Source organism: Scyliorhinus torazame, chromosome 28, assembly GCF_047496885.1.
Source record: "Scyliorhinus torazame isolate Kashiwa2021f chromosome 28, sScyTor2.1, whole genome shotgun sequence".
NCBI lineage: Eukaryota > Metazoa > Chordata > Chondrichthyes > Carcharhiniformes > Scyliorhinidae > Scyliorhinus > Scyliorhinus torazame.
Genome location: NC_092734.1, coordinates 6,182,058 through 6,200,917, shown reverse-complemented (window position 1 = coordinate 6,200,917; position 18,860 = coordinate 6,182,058). Strand labels below are relative to the sequence as shown.

The following is an 18,860-nucleotide window of genomic DNA, read 5'->3' as shown; positions in this document are numbered from 1 at the left end:
AAATTGCCCTTAGTGTCCAAAAAGGTTAATTGGGGTTACTGGGTTAAGGGGATGGGGTGGAGGTGTCTTCTTGAGTGGGGTGCTCTTTCCAAGACTCAATGGGCCGAATGGCCTCCTTCTCCACTGTCAATTCTATGAAGTCTGTTCTGCTATAACAAAGCAAAATACTGTGGATTTTGGAGATCTGAAATAAATACAAAGTGTGAGAAGATCTCAGCAGGTCTGGCAGCCTCTGCAGAGTCTAATATGACTCTTCATTGGAACTCAAACCCAAAACATGAACCTTTTTTCTCTCTCCACCAGTGTTGCCAGGCCTGCTGAGTTTTTACAGCACTTTCGGTTTTTAAGCATATTCTGCTATTCTATTAGATCCTGGCTCATCTCCATTTCCCTGACTCGAAACCATATCCTCTGATATTATGACCCAATAAAAAATCTGTTGCCCTCAATCTTCAGAATTTAAGTTGATCAGGCATCCATAGCCTTTTGAGGCAAAAGTTCCAGATTTCCACTTTTTTTAAAAAGTAAAGTCACCATAGAATCAGATGACCTTAGGCTGCTTCCCCCTTTTGAGGTGATTTAACCGGAGGATCCCCACACCTCAGACGATGGCGAGGTTGAGAAGGCGGGCCTTCATGAATAACCTCAGCTGGTCCGGGAATTGGAACCGCACTCTGCTGGCCTTGCTTTGCATCACAAACCAGCTGTCCAACCAACTGAGCTAAACCGGCCCCTGTCCACCTTACTACTAGTTTCAAGAAATTCAACAAGTTTAGTCAGACATGACATACCCATCGTTAATCCATTTTGATTTTCTTTGATCAGCTCATACTTGTTCAAGCGCTTAGGTCTCTGGAAATTCCCAGAAACTCTCCCCCCCCCGCAGCTAAAATTCATTTGCCAATGTTTTTCTCGATTCTCTGGGGTAAAAATAATCATGTAATGGAGATTTACCTATCTAAGTCCCATTATTTTCTCCTTTACCATTTCTTTGCTTCAATTAAACCTACCACGTTCATCTACTCAACTTAGTTTTATGCTCCTTGTTACTGCTGGTATTTGGTAAACGGTGATGCAAAATACACAATGTTTTTTCCATATTGTCCAATAATAAACAATAATGACCATCTTACATCTCCTAGTTTGAGGCATGTTCCTAAGCTGTGGATGACATCTTCAGCAAGATCAGAATGATCAGAGTCCCAGACCAAACCAATAGTGATTATCTCAGGGGAGTTCATCAACACTTTGCGGATTCTGATCTTCTCACCACAGTTGCTCTGTAAAGGAAATCAAAAAAGTGTTTTTAAAAAATTATCTCGCTACATGAAACCAAAACAAACAAGAACAACACTGAGTTTATGCAGTGCTCACTGAAAGCTGTAAAGTCCCATTTCCCCACTCTATCTCCATAGTCCTGTAAGTTTATTTCCCCCACCCCCCGCGAGGGTCCATCCAAATTCCTACTAAAATCATTAATCATCTCCACTTCAACCACCTATGAAGGCAACAGGTTGTAGGGTTAGGGTAAAAAAGCTTTTACTCACATCTCCTCTGCACCTCTTGCCAGAAGGTTGTACAGGTTCAGGAAAACCTCCCTGCTATTGCACTCAATATCTCTATCTGTGTAGCTGAAGATCCCTTATGCTTTGATATTTACTATCACAGTATAGCCTTCCATTTTCAAAGATCTCGGCACACAAAACTCCCACATGACTCTGTCCCAGCAATTCCCTTGATTCCCTGAGATACCAAAAAGCTGTCTATCCCAGTCTTAAATGCATTCAATGATGGAACATTCATAGTTAGTCAAGAATGTTCTGAGTTTTAAAAATCTGTGCTGGCAATCTTTAATTAATTCAAATTTTTCTAAGGGCTTGTTGATTTGTTTTCTCCGATTATGCACCACTGATCTCTGCTTCTATCAATATTTCGTCAGCATCCTCTTCCTTAATAAACCAGATACAAAGTACTCATTACTTTTTCTAGCCTTGCCCTGCAGCTTTAAGCATTCTTCACTCTCTTCGTCTCTAACAGGCCCCACTTTGCCAGTTACTATCTGCTACTATTTACATGCTGGGAGAAGATCTTTAGGTTCCCTTCTATGTTAACTGCAGTTGCTTCTCACATCGTCTCTTTGCCAGTTTTATTTTCTTCTTTATTTTCCGTCTCAATTTATTGTACTTGGGTTTGGTTTTCACTTGAAGAATTCACCTAATGGGCATCACACACCCTCTTTTTTTGTTTGATCGTACTCTATCTCCCTCATCATCCAATGACCCCTGACTTTGGTTCTCCTATCTTTTCACCCTTGATGGGATGTACTCTGTATCTGAAAATCTCCTCCTTGAAGATGACCTATTGTTGTATTACAGTTCTCCACAAAAAGGAAGCTTTTTTGTACAACAGTACCGCCCACTACCCCTGAATGTGCTGTGGCAGCATAGTCAGCTGCAGGTTCACTCCCATACAGTGCTAAATTCCAAATTTCATTCATCGGAGACATCTGGTAGGAACCAGGTACCTCTCAAAACAATGGGAGAGAAAGAAGAAATGACAATGAAGAAGCAGAACAGTGGTAGATGAGAGCAAGTTGCTCCAGGTGATTCCTCTGCACCCTCACCAGATTTAGTTTAAGTGAACTAAAAAAAACTGACTGTAATGACTATTCAAACAACTGCAGTATATATTATAAATTCATTATCTTCCCTTTACTAGGCCACTGAAGATGCAGTACGAAAGTTGAAGTTCAGTGAGCAGGAAAGCACCACGTTCAACTATCAGCCTGAGCCAAGTCCACTGAATGTTGTTATAGGGCTTAGGGCCCAGCCTGAGGAAGGAGGTGGAAATAGGTCAGCCAGCCAAAACAACTACTAATCCCCATTCAGGGCACCCACTGGTGATGGAGTTTTCAGCTATTTGTGGGGGTTGAACAAGAATTAATCGGATTAAAATTTTTAATTAACTTTAAAAAAAATGTCTGCGGCGACTTGCGTTACTAAAAGGTTAGCATTACAAAAGATTGGCGTGTGATTAAAATGGTACCTTCTACCACTTTTCTCAAGATTTAATTGAATAATTGAAAAACTTACTCTGCTGCAAAGATGAAAAATAAATTCTTATGCTGACTACATGTTGAAATGGATAGACTATATGTTAATAGTTATTTATTTGTAAATATGTATTGGCTATCTCCACCTCTACCTGCCTGGACTAATGAAAGATCACAAAATACACTGGGCAGTCTCAAGTTCTGTTTGGTGTTAATTGTGCAAAAGTCCAAGACATTGTTCATTTAATAGTTCCAATTATGTAATTTTATTTTGCATAACATTGCCAAAAAATATGCACAGTAATTTGCAATTTTCATTATGAAATTATAACTGGAAAGTGCAGTTTGTGCTGCGCCAATTAGTGATCAATAAAAGGACATTAATCATTGCGATATACCGCATGATCTTCAAAAGGCAACGGATACAGTTTGTCACATCGTTTCAATCACTCCAGTTTCTAATTCACTACTGCCAATGATCGATTATCAGTCAGTAGCAATAACAAGCTCAGCATCAGTGCAATATACTCTTAACATTAACTTCAGGATTCACCTTCCATATGGGCAATTTGATGAATTTATTCACCCAGTTTGGGGACACAATGCTCCAGATAACATTTAACTAATTTAATGCCCAGAGGTCTAGTCGATAAATATTAACATCTCAAATGACCATTTCTGTTTTCAGTGGTTTTACCTGAAAATATTCTTGGAGTTGCTGAACACTGCTGTTCGTAAGGCCAGTTGCTGCCTTTCCCATCCTTCCCAACCCACATAAAATTAATTGTCTGTAGCAGACATTCAGGATTAACAGGAAGAATGTACAGGTTTCTACTAAACAGCATCTGTCAAGTTACATTAATCTATAATCAAATGGAGCAACGGAAGCCTCAGGAAATCACAGAAAAACACTAACTGTACCATAAGCACAATCTTTAACAATCAAAGAGAAAAAGGAAATCTTCAACCATGGTCAATGACAAGACACTGCTTCTCAGCTTTACTGCTTCAACATACTGGCTTGCTGCTAGGGAGATCAGCAACATTACAGAAGACAGTACTGAAACTCAAATCAAGCTGAGACACACCAATTGTGTCTTTATATTCAACACAACATAGTAGTGGGCCCCAAATTAATCTTTATTTAAGATTTTCAGCTGCTTCAGACGGGAGGTCAGCGAGATGAAGCCAAAGCAACGGCTCCATACTGCCTGCCTGTCAATGTAAATGACATCAAACCCACCGTAGACACGTCAGGATATTTAATGTGTATAGGGGGGGGGGGGGGGGATTAATGGGACAGAGATTAAGGGCAAGAGAAAGGAAGAAAATTAAGATGCATAATATTTGAAGGAACAACTTTCAAGTCCACTTTTAAAAATGGCTTGGAAGGTTATTACAGAAAAATGACGTTCCATTTTATACCTTTCAGAAATAAACAGTGAATACACTTTTAAGTTATATGAATTTGTTGATTTAAATGAAGATATTTATCCAATGACAAATAATACATTTTACAAATGGACGAAGCATTTAGCATTTTAATTACAAATGCTTGAACTATGTTTATATCATGAAACCACTTCAATGATTTGAATAAGATTAAGAGTAGGACACATTTATTTTATTACCGCTGTTATTTTGTAGTCTGATCAGGAGACAGGAACAAACTGCTTACAGCTTTGAACTTCTCATATTCAACAATGAACTGTCGTCATTGAGATTCCATTTACATTCTCAGACCATCTTCCAAAGGATGTAAAAATTACCATGGAATTAGGCATTTCCAGCACAAAGGAATATCAACAAGTCATTAAGTGGGCGCTGAACAGGTTTCATAGTGGTGCATTTGTGATACACAAATACTGCAGTGGACGCAAAAGACTTAGAAAACAAGTCTGGCTCTCTTGAAAATGATTACCTTCTGGTCAACCCTGTCCGATTTGTTTTAATTTTGAAACCAAATTTTTCCTGCACCTTTTCATCACAACTTGCAAGTAAAGACTAAACTTACGCATTTCCAGCTAATCTGCTAGCAGTTTGTACACACCGAAGAAGTGCTGCATTGATATTCCCAGGCCAGGAATGCAGTATTCTGATCACTGCCCTGTGCAGATCTTCCCCAACCAATGGGTTAGGACCAAACAGCCAAATATCAAGTGGTGACTTTCAAACAATTGTATACAAGCAAAGTAGCACCTGCGCAGTGACCCGACTGTTGTCATGGCATTATTCAAACTACAACCTCGCAACATGGCAAACATCAAAGCATTAGAGAATTAGTTTGCATTAAAGCAGCTCTGTAAAATAGCTGTATTATTAGATGATTTTCGTGTCTTAAAGGCATACGGTAAACACATTCAACTGCAGTGATTCCTTTGCATTTAAATATTCACTGATACTGAAAAATAGAAGTGAGTAGGCACGTACTGGACAGTTCCTAAGATCACCCATTGTGCTTGCATTCTGCAGAAGCTCCCCAAACATGTCAGGCGTCGGTTTCTCACGTCTTTCCATCATACGTATTGCTTGATTACTGCACAATAGGGACAAAACAGAAAGGAATTGGTTCCCAAGAAAACCAACAAAACCCCCACTCTGCAGGGCATCCACAACAGAGACACTGACAACTTTATCACTAGTTCTCCAGAATTAATAAGAAGGCTTTGCTATGGTATTCAAATTTAATTAGGTGCTTAAATAATTTCCTATGTAAGATAATTATGCACAACTCATCTTGATCATAATTAAGTAAGACTGCCATATTGTATCTTACACAATGTTTGAAAACTTTGTTCGGAAACATTAACATTGTTTTCCCTTTAGGTTCGCACATTGTACATTATTTAAATGTTACGTCTTGGTTCAAAATGCAAGTCACCCTTTGCATCTCTCAAAAAGGTTCTTGATTTGAACGTTATTTTGCCCCCAACGCTATGAACAATATTTATACTGAAGAAACACTCATGTCAAAAATACCTTTCTACAGTTTGGGGCAGACCTACAATTACAGTTATCAGTATTCTATGAATTAAACATTCTCACAAGGCTATCTTTTGCAGAATAATAATGTGAGAGAAAGCCTACAAAGAAGGTTTGTTGACAGATCTCCAAATTGTAGTCTGTTCTATTTCAAGGCAACTTACAACTTAAAGCCTTTTATCTCATATTTAATCCTATATCTCTGCCTCCTGATTTTAGACCCTTCAATCACTGTAAATAGTCTATTTATACTATACTTTCATAATTCTTTGCATATTGAATCACCCTGTAATCTCTGTTTAAACTAAAGCAGCTCCAATTTTGGAACGCTTTCTTCACATTTGTATTTTCTGATACATGGCAGCACCCTAGCCAACTTGCATTGTACGATCTCTATTGCTTTGACATCCTTCCTGTGATGTGACATCCACATTTTGGCAGACAGTACTAAAAATAGCAACCTAACTAATTTTTATGTAGATGTTCATTACATCTTGTCTGAGATCTCTGCATTCCTCCAATTCTTTATTTTAAAAATAAATTTAGAGTACCCAATTCATTTTTTCCAATTAGGGGGCAATTTAGCGTGGCCAATCCACGTAACCTGCACATCTTTTGAGTTGCGGGGGCAAAACTCACGCAAACACAGGGAGAATGTGCAAACTCCACACGGACAGTGACCCAGAGCCGGGATCGAATCTGGGACCTCGACGCTGTGAAGCAGCTGTGCTAACCACTGTGCCACCATGCTGCCCTGCATTTCTCCAATTCTGTCCTATTGCACATGCCCAATTTAAATCACTCCATCATTGGTGCCCTTCTGTCCCTAAACCTCCAAGACTTACTACCTCTCTTCCTCCCTTTGAAAAAAGCTGTTGTCATCTTCTGGCACACATCTGTTCTCAATAGAATCCTAAAATGTTACCTGGTCCCAGGGTCCGGTCACCCTTTAGTTTCCTGTTATTTATAATAAATACCTTCTCACTTCACTTTTAAATCAAAATCAGGGTGGGGTCCTGCCCAAAAGCTTTTCTTCTGTAAATCTTGCACAATCATGGGCAATGCCTATTTACATAACACAAGATTGTAGCCTCAAACTTTCTTTCCCCCCCCCCCCTCCAATAACCTTTGATCTCCCCGTAGATCAAAAATCTGTCTAACCTCATCTTGAATATACTCAATGATGCCGTCTCCACTTCTCTCTGGGATAAGAATTTAATTTTCCTTCCTCTCAATGATTCCATATCCACAGTTAATAATGCTAGAGGTAGAATATTTTACTGTTCTTTTAATACAAAATTCTTTCCTCATACTATCTCCTTGGCAGCCTTACTGATTTTGCAAACCATATTTTGTATTGTCTAATTTTTAACCATACCTACATTATATGCACTTTAATTTGAGGTTTCATTAGTTTTTATTTGTCCAAGGTATCCTAAAAGTTTGGTCATTTTTAAAACAAAATTGTGCACCTTGAATATGATGGTTTGCAATTTATTTTCCCCAATATCTCTGGGTTGATCAACAATCCTTTCCGTCACATCTCCTTTCACAACACCTCAAAAAGCTCAACTTTCTCAAATCTGTAATATTCCAACTGGTGCACTTGCTCCTACATTAACCCTTTTCCTTGCTATTTAGACCATAAACGTATCATTTTGTGGTCACCAATCCAGAGTTGCTTATCCACGTTTAACTCGGATCTACCCAATTTATTTGTTACTCATAACTTGATCTAGCATTGCCTCTTCCTCTGCAGGCAAACGGGCATGCTGTTCAAGTAGGGCTCAGTGCACTCTTTTTAGGAACTCCTTTCTCTTTGCCTCCCTTGGAAGATTTCTCCATCTTTAGAACACATCATTATTTTATTATGCCATCGAGTATGGAAGAGATGCACCATAAATAATCAGAGTAAGGTTGTCAGCATTTCAAAGACACTCCCTATTCAGCGGCTCTTAGGGAGCCTGCCAGAACATAGCAGAGATACTGTAACATTTATTATTAGATAAGATTCTCTTTCAGCAGCACTACAGCACTTTCAAACATTTACTATAACTTGTCCGGTATAGTCATGTTCCACTAAGAGTTGACCAGATGAGACCACATTTGGAACCCGTAAATTTCCACTCACACATATAAATCTGTTTAAAGTCAATGTGCATGGTTTCAGTATTCAAAATTGTAAAGAAAGTAGCCTGATTTCTCAATTTGTCAACAAGGAATGCAGCACACTCCTGAGCAAGCTTATTCATTTTTCACGACATTCCAGCTCTTTTAGAATCTTTATGCATGAGAATGTGCTATATAAAGCTCATGTTTGGCACAGTTATTTTTAGCAATGGCTTACCACAACGCAGTTGTAGAAATGTAGTTCACCATTTGGATAAAAGGCAGTGGATCAGATGTTGCGCCACAGCTAGTACAAACACACTGCAAGAAAAAATTGTTCTGCACACTCCATCAAAAAGGACAAAACTTACTACTAAGTTGCCACGCTAACTTCCGTTTTCACACATCACTGCGGGAGTCGCAACAGTAGAATGTCCTTGCTGAATATTAGGTATGATTAATATGATTTTTAAAACTGGCTAGCTGTTTGTGAAAACAACGACATCCAGTGGTAAGCAAAAGAGAAAGCTTCCAATCTCAGTTCATACTGATTCCATAGTGTACACACAAAATATAATTTGGGGATGGGGGAAAAAAATCAGGCTAGTTATACTGCCTTTACTATGAAACATGCACCAGAGATTTGAAGGGATGAGGTATAGAGTTTTACAATTTTGCACTTTTGAATAAGATGTCCTACATGGAAGCTTTTGGATTGATTGCCCTACTCTATCATGGGCCTAACACCAGGGAATATAGCAAGAGGAAGGATGAGCAGTAAGGATTTTTTAATACAACACATATATGATGCATTAATTGTGATCTGACTTTCACTTCCCTTGAAGATTTATGGTAATCTCAGGATGCTCAATTATGAGCACCAGTTTCAAAAGAAATATTAACTCAAGCGTCTCAGGCCCAAAGTCAGGACCCAGCTTGGTAATAGGGGGACTTGGTTTGATACTGGACTGAACTATACATTGTTAACAATCAACTTTCCTTTTAAACCTGCTCCATCTTTGAAGTTTTCACTGCTTTTATAACTTCTATCACAGTTTGGTACAGGGTGAACTGGAAAACATTAAAGCCCTGCCCTTTGTGTCTCCCACATTTGTACGTCCTTTCTACAGGTTTGCTGCCAAGCATCAGCAAAACTGTTGCTCAGGAACTGCCTCCCCAACAGTTAAAATTGCAAATGGTCAAAAACATAGAGCAAAGTTCTGGCTCTCAACATTCAGATTAAGGTCGGGTACATTTTTTTCTTAATTATTCATTCTGGACATGGGTGTTGTTAAATGCCCTGAATAGATGGTGATAGACCTGAAGGGCTGCTGTGTAGTGATCATGATACAACTGTGTGGTTTCTCGAGGCCACGTCAGAGGCCAGTTAAGAGTCAATGACCTTGTTGAGGGTTGGAGTCACAGGCAGGTCAGACTGGGTGAAGATGGCCGTTTTCCTTCCTCATAAATCTCAAAACAAGTAAAGAAATCAGAGAGAGAAACATATCTTCTGGCACGTGAGCACGAGTCCAGAACAATTAGAGCTCGGCCATTTGGGGGGAGGTCAGCATGCATTTTTTCACAGGAAGGGTAGTGGAAATCTGAAACTTTTGCCCTCAGCTGAGTTGTTGTGGGAAGGTCAATTCAAAAGTTCAAAGTAGAGAGATAAATTTGTTAGGTAAAGGTACTGAAGAATATAGATCAAATGTAGATAAATGGAGTCAAGATAAAGATCAGCCATAACCTAATTAATTGAATGGCTTGAGGCACCCAATTACTTCTGTTCCTAAAAAGTAATGAACACAGGGCCAGCACGGTGGCGCAGCGGTTAGCACCGATGCCTCAAGGCGCCGAGAACCCGGTTCAATCCCGGCCCCAGGTCACTGTCCGTGTGGAGTTTGCTCACTCTCTCCGTGTCTGCGTGGGTGTCGACCCAAAAGTTATGCAGGGTAGGTGAATTGGCCACGCTAAATTGCCCATTAACTGGGGGGGGAAAAAAAGAATCGAGTACCCTAAATTTAAAAAAGTAATAAGCTCAATAAAAACATGGCACAATCAAGTATCCCAAGTCACAAGCTGTGCGTGATTTCGGAATCTGCGACTTCTGTGTTACATAACACGAAGGGCGGAATGTTTTGACATCCATTTTTACGCGATGTGGGTGTCGCTGGCTTAGCACTCCATGATGCGGGGGCCTCTGGAAATTCTTCTTTCCTTAATGGAGTCAAAGACTTTTTCCATTCAGTTTGAAAACATCATTCGAAAAGCAATTGCTCAACTGCCTGAAGGTCTTCATTTGCCTGTCTTTTAGCTATTACTGCTGCACCTTTTTTTTGTACTGCATATAACAAAATTAATATTGCAGCAGCACAAGATCCAGCTTCCATTTCAAAAATATAAAACTTGTGACTGCTTTTAGCACGATGGTGATGTAGCATTTTTAGACTATTGATTTAAAAAGCAGCATGATAATTGACAAGCATTTTTCACAAGCAACCATTGCAACATGTTGAACATCCACGGATGGCTAATATCGCTTTTGGTAAATTTGTCAAGAAAATTCAGCATTAAAAGAGGTAAATCTCAAACTTCAGCTTAAAACATAGATGAACTTAAATTTTAAAAAAGTAATACAAAATTAAAAATTTTTAAATCCATCCTTATTGTTGGGAACATGAACATCTCCTACCTGTTCAAATAAAGTCATCGCAAATTTCTGGTGCGGAATGCAGTGTTTTGCTGTGCAAATGTCCTCTTTTGTTTCATCTGCGATGTGAAAGTGTATTCGCATGAGGATATTTTCCTGTGAAGAATATAAAAAGTATGCGGAATTTCAGCTTTCGCATAATTTAAATCAATTCATTCAATGTTGAATGTCAACACATCAACTATCAATAATAATTTGACGAAACAAGAGGAAAGTCATAATTGTAGGTTTTTACTTTATTGTGGGCTTCAGTGTTGTTAAATAAGTTCGTGATTAGCCACATGTGGCTAGTTAGGAATCCAGAAGTGGCTAATTGCAATAAATAAATAATGAGCAATGGATATCATTGATGGGTATGTTACCCAGCATTAGGAGCAGGTCTGGTGTGTCTTGTTGAGTGAATCAACATTTTCAGCCATCACTGATGGTAAACAATAGAACTCATAACCGCTGACAAAAACCCAGAAGCTGTGGCAAGATATGCTGTGTTGTCAGATAAATGCCAGAGTTCAAAATGTGGTACTTCAGTCCCATAATCACAGGAGTGATGCATCTCTCTGCAACAGTAAAGATTCTAGCCAGCTCCTGCTAGCATGCATCTTTTAATTTTCATGCACAGCTTTAATGCAAATTGAGACTGTATGAAAAATGATGCCCAACATACTGTACTTTTCAAATGAAGAAATAAATTGTTCAACAAAATATTCTGTCGCTTTGAAACCAAAATCCACAAGTTGTATAAATTGACCTGGTTTCTTTAACTGCTTTGACCAAAGGCAGTCCAGATAAGGAAATCTGCCTGAGCAAATTATGTGAAAGAGTTCAGAATTGTAGAAAATGAACATCATTTGAAATGTTACCCATTACCTTTGATTGAATTTGAAGTTACTTTGTTAAAAGTTACTGTGAAAAGCCCTAGTCGCCACATTCCGGCGCCTGATCGGGGAGGCTGGTACGGGAATTGAACCCGCGCTGCTGGCACGGTTTTGCATTACAAGCTAGCAGTTTAGCCCACTGTGCTAAACCAGCCACGTCAGGTGTTCCCAGCGCTTGGAGTGCAGAGAAACACTCCTCTATCGAACGCCCATCCGGGTAGATCAGGCCTCAGCCAGGGAACATGTGGTCAAACCCCACTTCGGCCCGTTTTCTGCACGGATGTGCTCCGCTCACCGGAACTCCTCAGTGCAGCAAGAGGTCAGAATGCCATTTTAAAATGGCATCCCAATCTCTCGTGCCCCTGACATGATCCCCGAACACCTCCTCAGCCCCAACTCACTATAAGGGGGTCCTTGCCTTGCTCCCTCCCCCGCAGAGCACCCCTGGTCCCGGTCCTGATCCCCACTGTGCAGAAAATGCCAGGCTGGCACCTTGGCAGTGCCAGAGTGCCTAAGTGGCAACAGCAGTGCCAGAATGCTACCCTGCCTGGAGGGCATGCACGTGTGGGCCTCCGATCCCCTGGGAGTCTCCCACAAGTGCTGTTCTGTTGGATCCCTTTTGTGGAGCCAGCACTGAATGGAGCTCGCCTGAGGTTTCCCAGGTGAGGGGGTGAGATCCCATGCCTTGGTGATATCTTGGGAATGCAAATTAAAGTGACACCAGCTGTCCCACTCGAATGTTCAGCTTTGCCAGAAGTTGATACAGCCCACAAGGGGCAGAATTCACATCGCGTGATCTAACAAGATCTCGCGAGGCATGGCGAGCACGTTAGATCCTGAAAGGGGGATCCTCCCGGCATCCACCGGTTGCGCTGCACTGCTTTCCGTGCACAGCCCAGCCGGTAGATCTCGCCCCATGTCTCCAGCTTCCCAGCTAAGAAAGCACACTTGTTGTTTAATGATCTTACTTTTTTAGCTGTTAGCCTTAAAGGTTGGGGCAATGATGACCTGATGTTAACAGACTTCAAACTTGCTTTAATTGGATTTACCCCATTTTCCAGTTAAACTTTAATTCCTATAACTAAAAATTACTTCTAAAAATATTAACATGAACCATGAACCACAGAATTGCAACACGGTGAAGAAATAGATTTCAAGCTGATAAAATATTTTAATGATAAATCTCACCTGTTGGTGACTGATAAAGCTAAGTGGTCACAATGTGGCAAGTTATGGCACCATAAACAGGGTACAAAATCAATGTCTGGTTTTATAAATACAAGGAGCATTCATAGTATCTCTTTAGTCAGTCTTGTTGCTCACTGCCAAACTAAAGTTGCGAGGGTGGAATTCCTACTTGCAAGTAATAGTTGCAGTTTTTTCAGCTGCTTTCAGTACTTTTAACAGTTCGTTTTCTTAAAATTATAAACGAGGAAGGTATTCCGAGCTCTTTCCCTCACCTATGGAATAGGTTGCACTTTTCCACTGCATAAGCATTCCAAAAATGGAACAGCCCCTCTCCTATGAAGTGTATTAGCGATTAATCGAACAAGAGAATCCAGGCAGCTGTCATTTCACTTACAAAACATTCTGCTGCATCATCCATGATCCCCATCTGGAAGCGCTGTTCGTCTTGAAAGGTTTTGGCAAGAGCACTACGCAAGGCATCAGATGGCAGCACCTTTTCTTTGCTGTATTGGAACTGAGTGAAGATTCCCTACAGGAAATAGATTAGAGTTAGTGCATTCCAAAATCTACTTCCAAAAGTATTTTCTGGCAATATGAAAGGCTGATGGAACAGGAAATGTAGACATCAGTTATTGTTTCAAAGAAGCCTTCTCTCTTCAAGAAAGATCGGTCAGTCGGTAATTTTCAAGATACATGGGGCGGGATACTCCCAGCCCCGCGCTGGGCCGGAGAATCCCCGCAACCGTGCCACGCGATTCTCCACTGAGTGGAGAAACGGCACCATTGGCGCCGGCACGTTTGGCGCGGCGCCGGTCGCTCTACGTGCCGGGCCGCCGATTCTCCGGCCCAGATGGGCTGAGCGGCCACTCTAAAAAGGCAGAGTCCCGCTGGCGCCGTCCACACCTGGTCTCGCTAGCAGGAACTCTGCGCACAGGGTCGGCGGGTGGCCTGTGGGGGGCGGCCTGTGTGTGTGTGTGTGGGAGGGGGGGCTCTGGCCTGTGATCGGGGCCCACCGATCGGCGGGCAGGCGTCTCGCTCCCTGGGCCTATTTTCTTACGCGCCAGGCCCTGAACTCCCACGCCATGTTGCATCGGGGCCGGCATGTTGAGGGAGGCCACCGCGCATGCCCGGGTTGGCACGGCGCACAGTTCATGCCGGGATGGGAGGTTGGAACGGCGTGAACCAGCGCCGTGCTGGCCCCCTGTATAGGGGCCAGAATCGGTACTCCCAGCGGCCCGTTCACGTAGTCGTGAAACGCGACGGCGTTTCCGATGGCATGGACACTCTGCCACCGAATGGGATAATCCAGCCCAAGAAGTCTTTCATACAAATATGAAAACATTTTCATCAAACATTTTAAACCAGAAGCAGAAAATGCTGGCTCTGCAAATGGAGAATACATGGAGGCATTATGTTTTAAGTATAGATTCTTCATCAAAAAAAGTCCATACATAAAATATGAAGTCCTGGCCTGTCCACAGAGGCTTCTACCTGTTCAGTGTTTGCAGCATTTTTAATTTAAATTCAGAATTCCTTTCCCCATCATCACCGTGTTGGTTATTTTAGAACAACATGTTTATAGACACAAACACCATTCTTAAAAGAATGTTAAATCAAAAATAACATTTTTAAGAAGCTTAAATTTGGTCAATATATGCTTCTATTTCTGTTTTGAGTGAAAGATGTTATGTAAATGCAAGATGAAATTGTTTATACATTTACAGCTAATTCAGTGTTGCAGGGAAATAACAAAAACAGGAATCAAGCCTTGAAACAAAAGCGGATTTGAACCCATCTGTGATATTTTTAAACCTAACAATGCTTTAAAGGATGGCAGCTACATTACTGGTCAACTCTTTCACAATATGGCTTCCATTGTGAAAACATTCCTTGGAATGTTTGGCTCATATCCTTAGAAGTCACCAAAGTTCAGAAACACAGTTCCAGTATAATGTTGTCTGTAAATAAATGGACAACATTTATGCAGGTGTTACAATTTTTAAATTTCAAAATAAAAATTCTGGAATCAAACTGCTGTATTTCAGTTACCAAGGAAACAATTAGTACATTTGGCGAGGCACTCATGAGGAACTAGGTGACAAGGAGCTAGGTGAAAACTACCCAACATGGGGGTGTATCTACATCATTCAATCTACTGCAGGAACAGAAAAACTGATGTGATTTAGAAGCTTGAACTGTGATTAATATAAAGCTCTATTCGTGGTTCGGAGGGCTTTGTGCTAAACAATTTCGCTTTTTGTAAAGTGGAGTGAACAAAACTAATGGGATTCGTGTCAGTTTTTAAATATAAAGAACGTTCAAAACTCCTTCAAGACAAATAGTTAGCAGTATTTGCACAGAGTCATCATTTGCCAAGTTTTTCAGATGTGAAAGCAGCTCATAAAATGGTTCAAAAGTTTCTACTTTAAAAATAGCAACAACAATTATTTTCAGATTGTATAAATTTTCCCACTCAAATGGTCTGAATATAAATGGTTTGTAGCCGAGGAATTCCTATCGATTCTGGCAGGCAGATGTCCAATATACTTGTGATAGTCCTCTGCCCACTAATTTAAAAATAAACAAATTTAGAGTACCCAATTCTTTTTTTTTCCAAATTAAGGGGCAATTTAGCGTGGCCAATCCACCTAGCCTGCACATCTTTGGGTTGTGGGGGTGAGACCCACGCTGACACAGGGAGAATGTGCAAACTCCACAAGGACAGTGAACCAGGGCCTGGATCGATCCCGGGTCCTCGGCACCGTGAGGCAGCAGTGCTAACCCTGCCGCCCTGTCAGCCCACTAATTTAACCTTGAACTTAACTAATTTTCAATGGGATATTGCCTCTTCTAAAATGGTGGCAAGGAACAGCACACAACATATTAAATATCCAAAAGCAAGTAAGTAGCCTCCAGCCTGTCAAATCGTTCAGTTAGGTTATGACTGACCTTTACTTCGACTACATTTGCCCAACATTCTTTTGTAGCCCTCAACTCTAGCCTGTTAAAAATCTATCAATCTTTAACCCCATTCTCAATGGCATTTTTGGGGGCTGAAAGTTCCATTATTGCTGGCGTTTGCTTTCTGACATCAGCACCGTAGCACAAGTGGCTCGCACTGTGGCTTCACAGCGCCAGGGTCCCAGGTTCGATTTCCTGCTGGGTCATTGTCTGTGTGGAGTCTGCACATTCTCCCCGTGTCTGCGTGGGTTTCCTCCGGGTGCTCCGGTTTCCTCCCACAGTCCAAAGACGTGCAGGTTAGGTGGATTGGCTATGCTAAATTGCCCTTAGTGCCCCAAAAAAAAGGTTAGGAGGGGTTATTGGGTTTCGGGAATAGGGTGGAAGTGAGGGCTTAAGTGGGTTGGTGCAGACTCAATGGGCTGAATGACCTCCTTCTGCACTGTATGTTCTATGTTATCAGTTCTGAACAGCTATAATTTTAAGGTTATGCCTCTTTGTTCTGGACTTCTCCACCAGGAGAAATAGCTTCTCGCTATCCATATCTTTTTATTAAAACAGTAAAAAATATAAACAAGGCCAAACAGTACAAACACTAATTCTGTGCTGGAGAAACAGGGTACCCTCCCCTCAGTGCCAATGTACGGGGGGGGGGGGGGGGATACTCTGATTATTAAAACAGTTCCCAACACTTTCTACAAACAACAAATGGTCCAAGCACTAAACTTTGTGCTGGAGAGACCAGAAATCCTCGACTCTGTACCAACAGAAGGGAGTCAGAGTGTTGGTGAAAGGGGGGGGGCAAATAGGGCACTGCCTGAACTATCTACGGAAGCAGAAAAACAAAAGGACCTTCAATTATTCATCCTATCAAACCCTTTAATCATCTTAAACACCTCAATTAAATCACACCGTAATCTTCAATATTCAAGAAAATGCAAGTCTGGTCTGTGAAACCTGTTCTTATGATTTAACCCTTTAGCCCCAGTATCTTTCAAAATACATTCAAGACTGTTAACCTTTCTATGAATTGTAAACCTTTCTATGAATTGTAATCTTCCCAAAGAGCTTGGGAAATGTACCACACTGAAAAATCAAATTCTAAAATGAAGACATTTCTGCTCCACCCAATCTCCAACCAGCAATTGTTAACTTTTACTGATGACCCACAAACAGCTTAAAGACGTTGCTGTTTTTAATAGTTTTCTGTGAAGTTCACTGTCAAAGTTAGCACTCTTGCCTCAGGGTCAGAACATTGTGGGTTCAAGTTGCACTCCAAAGACTTCAACACGGAATCTAGGCTGACATTTCAGTGCAGTGCATCAGAACATTTAATTCTCAACCAACATCTGAAACAAATGATCTGATCATTTATCTCAATGTTTGTAGGGACGCTGGTGTACAAATCTCGACAGGCAACTCTAATTATACTAATTGTCATCAGACTATCTGAAAGTTCAGCACACTGTTGTTTTTTTAAAGGTTGAAAGCGTAACCATTTTGTTGCCAACACATCTCACAATAGCAATAACGTATGCAATGGAAATAAATGACACTGCACCTTGAGTAAACAGTTGAATCTACAGTACTGAAATCTACCAACGTTACAAGAGCTCTTCTGTGAAAAGCAGCTTGCTAAATACAGATCTCCCCCAACACCTTTCGTAAACAAGACAAAGCTTGCCCCTTTTCCTGATATTTCAGTGAAAATGTTAGCAGCAACAACTGTAAATAATGCAAGAATGAGAAAGCTTTAGAAATACTGACAAGGGTAGGAAAAGCAACTGGTGTGAGGTGGGATGCTGTCAGGGGAGATGGTTGAAGAATAAAGTTAATTTGTCACAATGTAAAGCAAAAACATTTAATCATTTTTGTTGTGTTTTCATGTATGTTCCTAGTTGGAACAAGGTCACTTATAAGAGTCCGATCACATGACATGGTGATGATGTCATCAACGGTTTGAGAAGGCTAACAGTCAATGTTTACAGCCGGTTGAATAAGTGTCTTGCTAATAAAGCTGGTTTGTTCGTACCTTCAGGTCTACAAGCCTCTCCTTTAAAAATACCATAATTTTAATCCCAGGGTTTTGACAACTATTCATTTTATGCTGATGAGGAAGGGAAAAGAGACAAGCAGAGAATGCTTTCTGCTTCTCTTCATTCGACATTAGATGCCTTTAAAACGGAGAGAAACTGGACACTGAAATGCTATTCAAACACACCATTAGGTAATTTGAATTGAGCACAATAATCTGAATGCACATGGTCAAGTGATTAAAACTGGATTCCTGCATATTATAATTATGTAACAATGAGTGATTGATGAGGAATTGAGGAGGACTATAATCGATGCTTTTAGCCTCAGTATTTTATCGTGTTTCACACTGAATCCCTGAATGCGAGTGTTACTGCTCTTGACTTTAAGGGACTCTAGCCTCTCCCATAAGGGGAAACGAACTTTCAGTATCCACTGTGACGTATCCTCAGGATAACTCCTTATTTGTTTAAAGTCCAATGGGACTACCTGTCCAACCTTCACCTTGGCAGCACGGTGGCACAGTGGTCAACCCCAAGGATCCAGATTAAATTCTGGCCGTGGGTGATTTGTGTGGAGTTTGCACTTTCTCCCCGTGTCTGCGTGGGTTTCCTACAGGTGCTCCGGTTTCCTCCCACATAGCCATTTTTTGAACCCAGCAGAACCACCATAATTATACCACAATTTATTCTTATATGGTATGACTTCTCTCTGCTCCACTGCACTGGAACAACATTGATGTCTAAACGGCACCTTGTCCTTTCAAATTTAGTCCATGGTCCCAATGTCATGGAAACAGTCCAGCGTGACAGATAAAGGGAGACGAGATTTCAAATTGGTCACCGGAAGCCAAGCCTCGGGTTGGTGGGCGAATCGCCAGTTAAATGTCACACTATTGGATAAATAAAGCAACTGCTGAAATGAATGTACTGATAATTTATTTATGGACAACAGC

At 40.9% G+C, this 18,860-nt stretch overlaps 1 protein-coding gene across 6 annotated transcripts in view; it reads right to left on the bottom strand.

The window, feature by feature from the left end:
• Positions 1 to 18,860, bottom strand: part of LOC140403484 (ubiquitin carboxyl-terminal hydrolase 54-like) — a 166,936-nt gene that overhangs the window by 51,592 nt on the left and 96,484 nt on the right. For 5 of the 6 annotated variants that reach the window (XM_072491391.1, XM_072491394.1, XM_072491395.1 and 2 more), the window contains exons 4-8: positions 13,308 to 13,442; positions 10,833 to 10,946; positions 8,382 to 8,464; positions 5,483 to 5,588; positions 1,134 to 1,280 (exon numbers count right to left, since the gene is read on the bottom strand). In XM_072491391.1, coding sequence (XP_072347492.1) covers positions 1,134 to 1,280; positions 5,483 to 5,588; positions 8,382 to 8,464; positions 10,833 to 10,946; positions 13,308 to 13,442 — 585 coding nt within the window. Of the gene's footprint in view, positions 1 to 1,133; positions 1,281 to 5,066; positions 5,146 to 5,482; positions 5,589 to 8,381; positions 8,465 to 10,832; positions 10,947 to 13,307; positions 13,443 to 18,860 lie in introns of those variants that run through there. The other variant, XM_072491396.1, reaches the window with a different exon arrangement.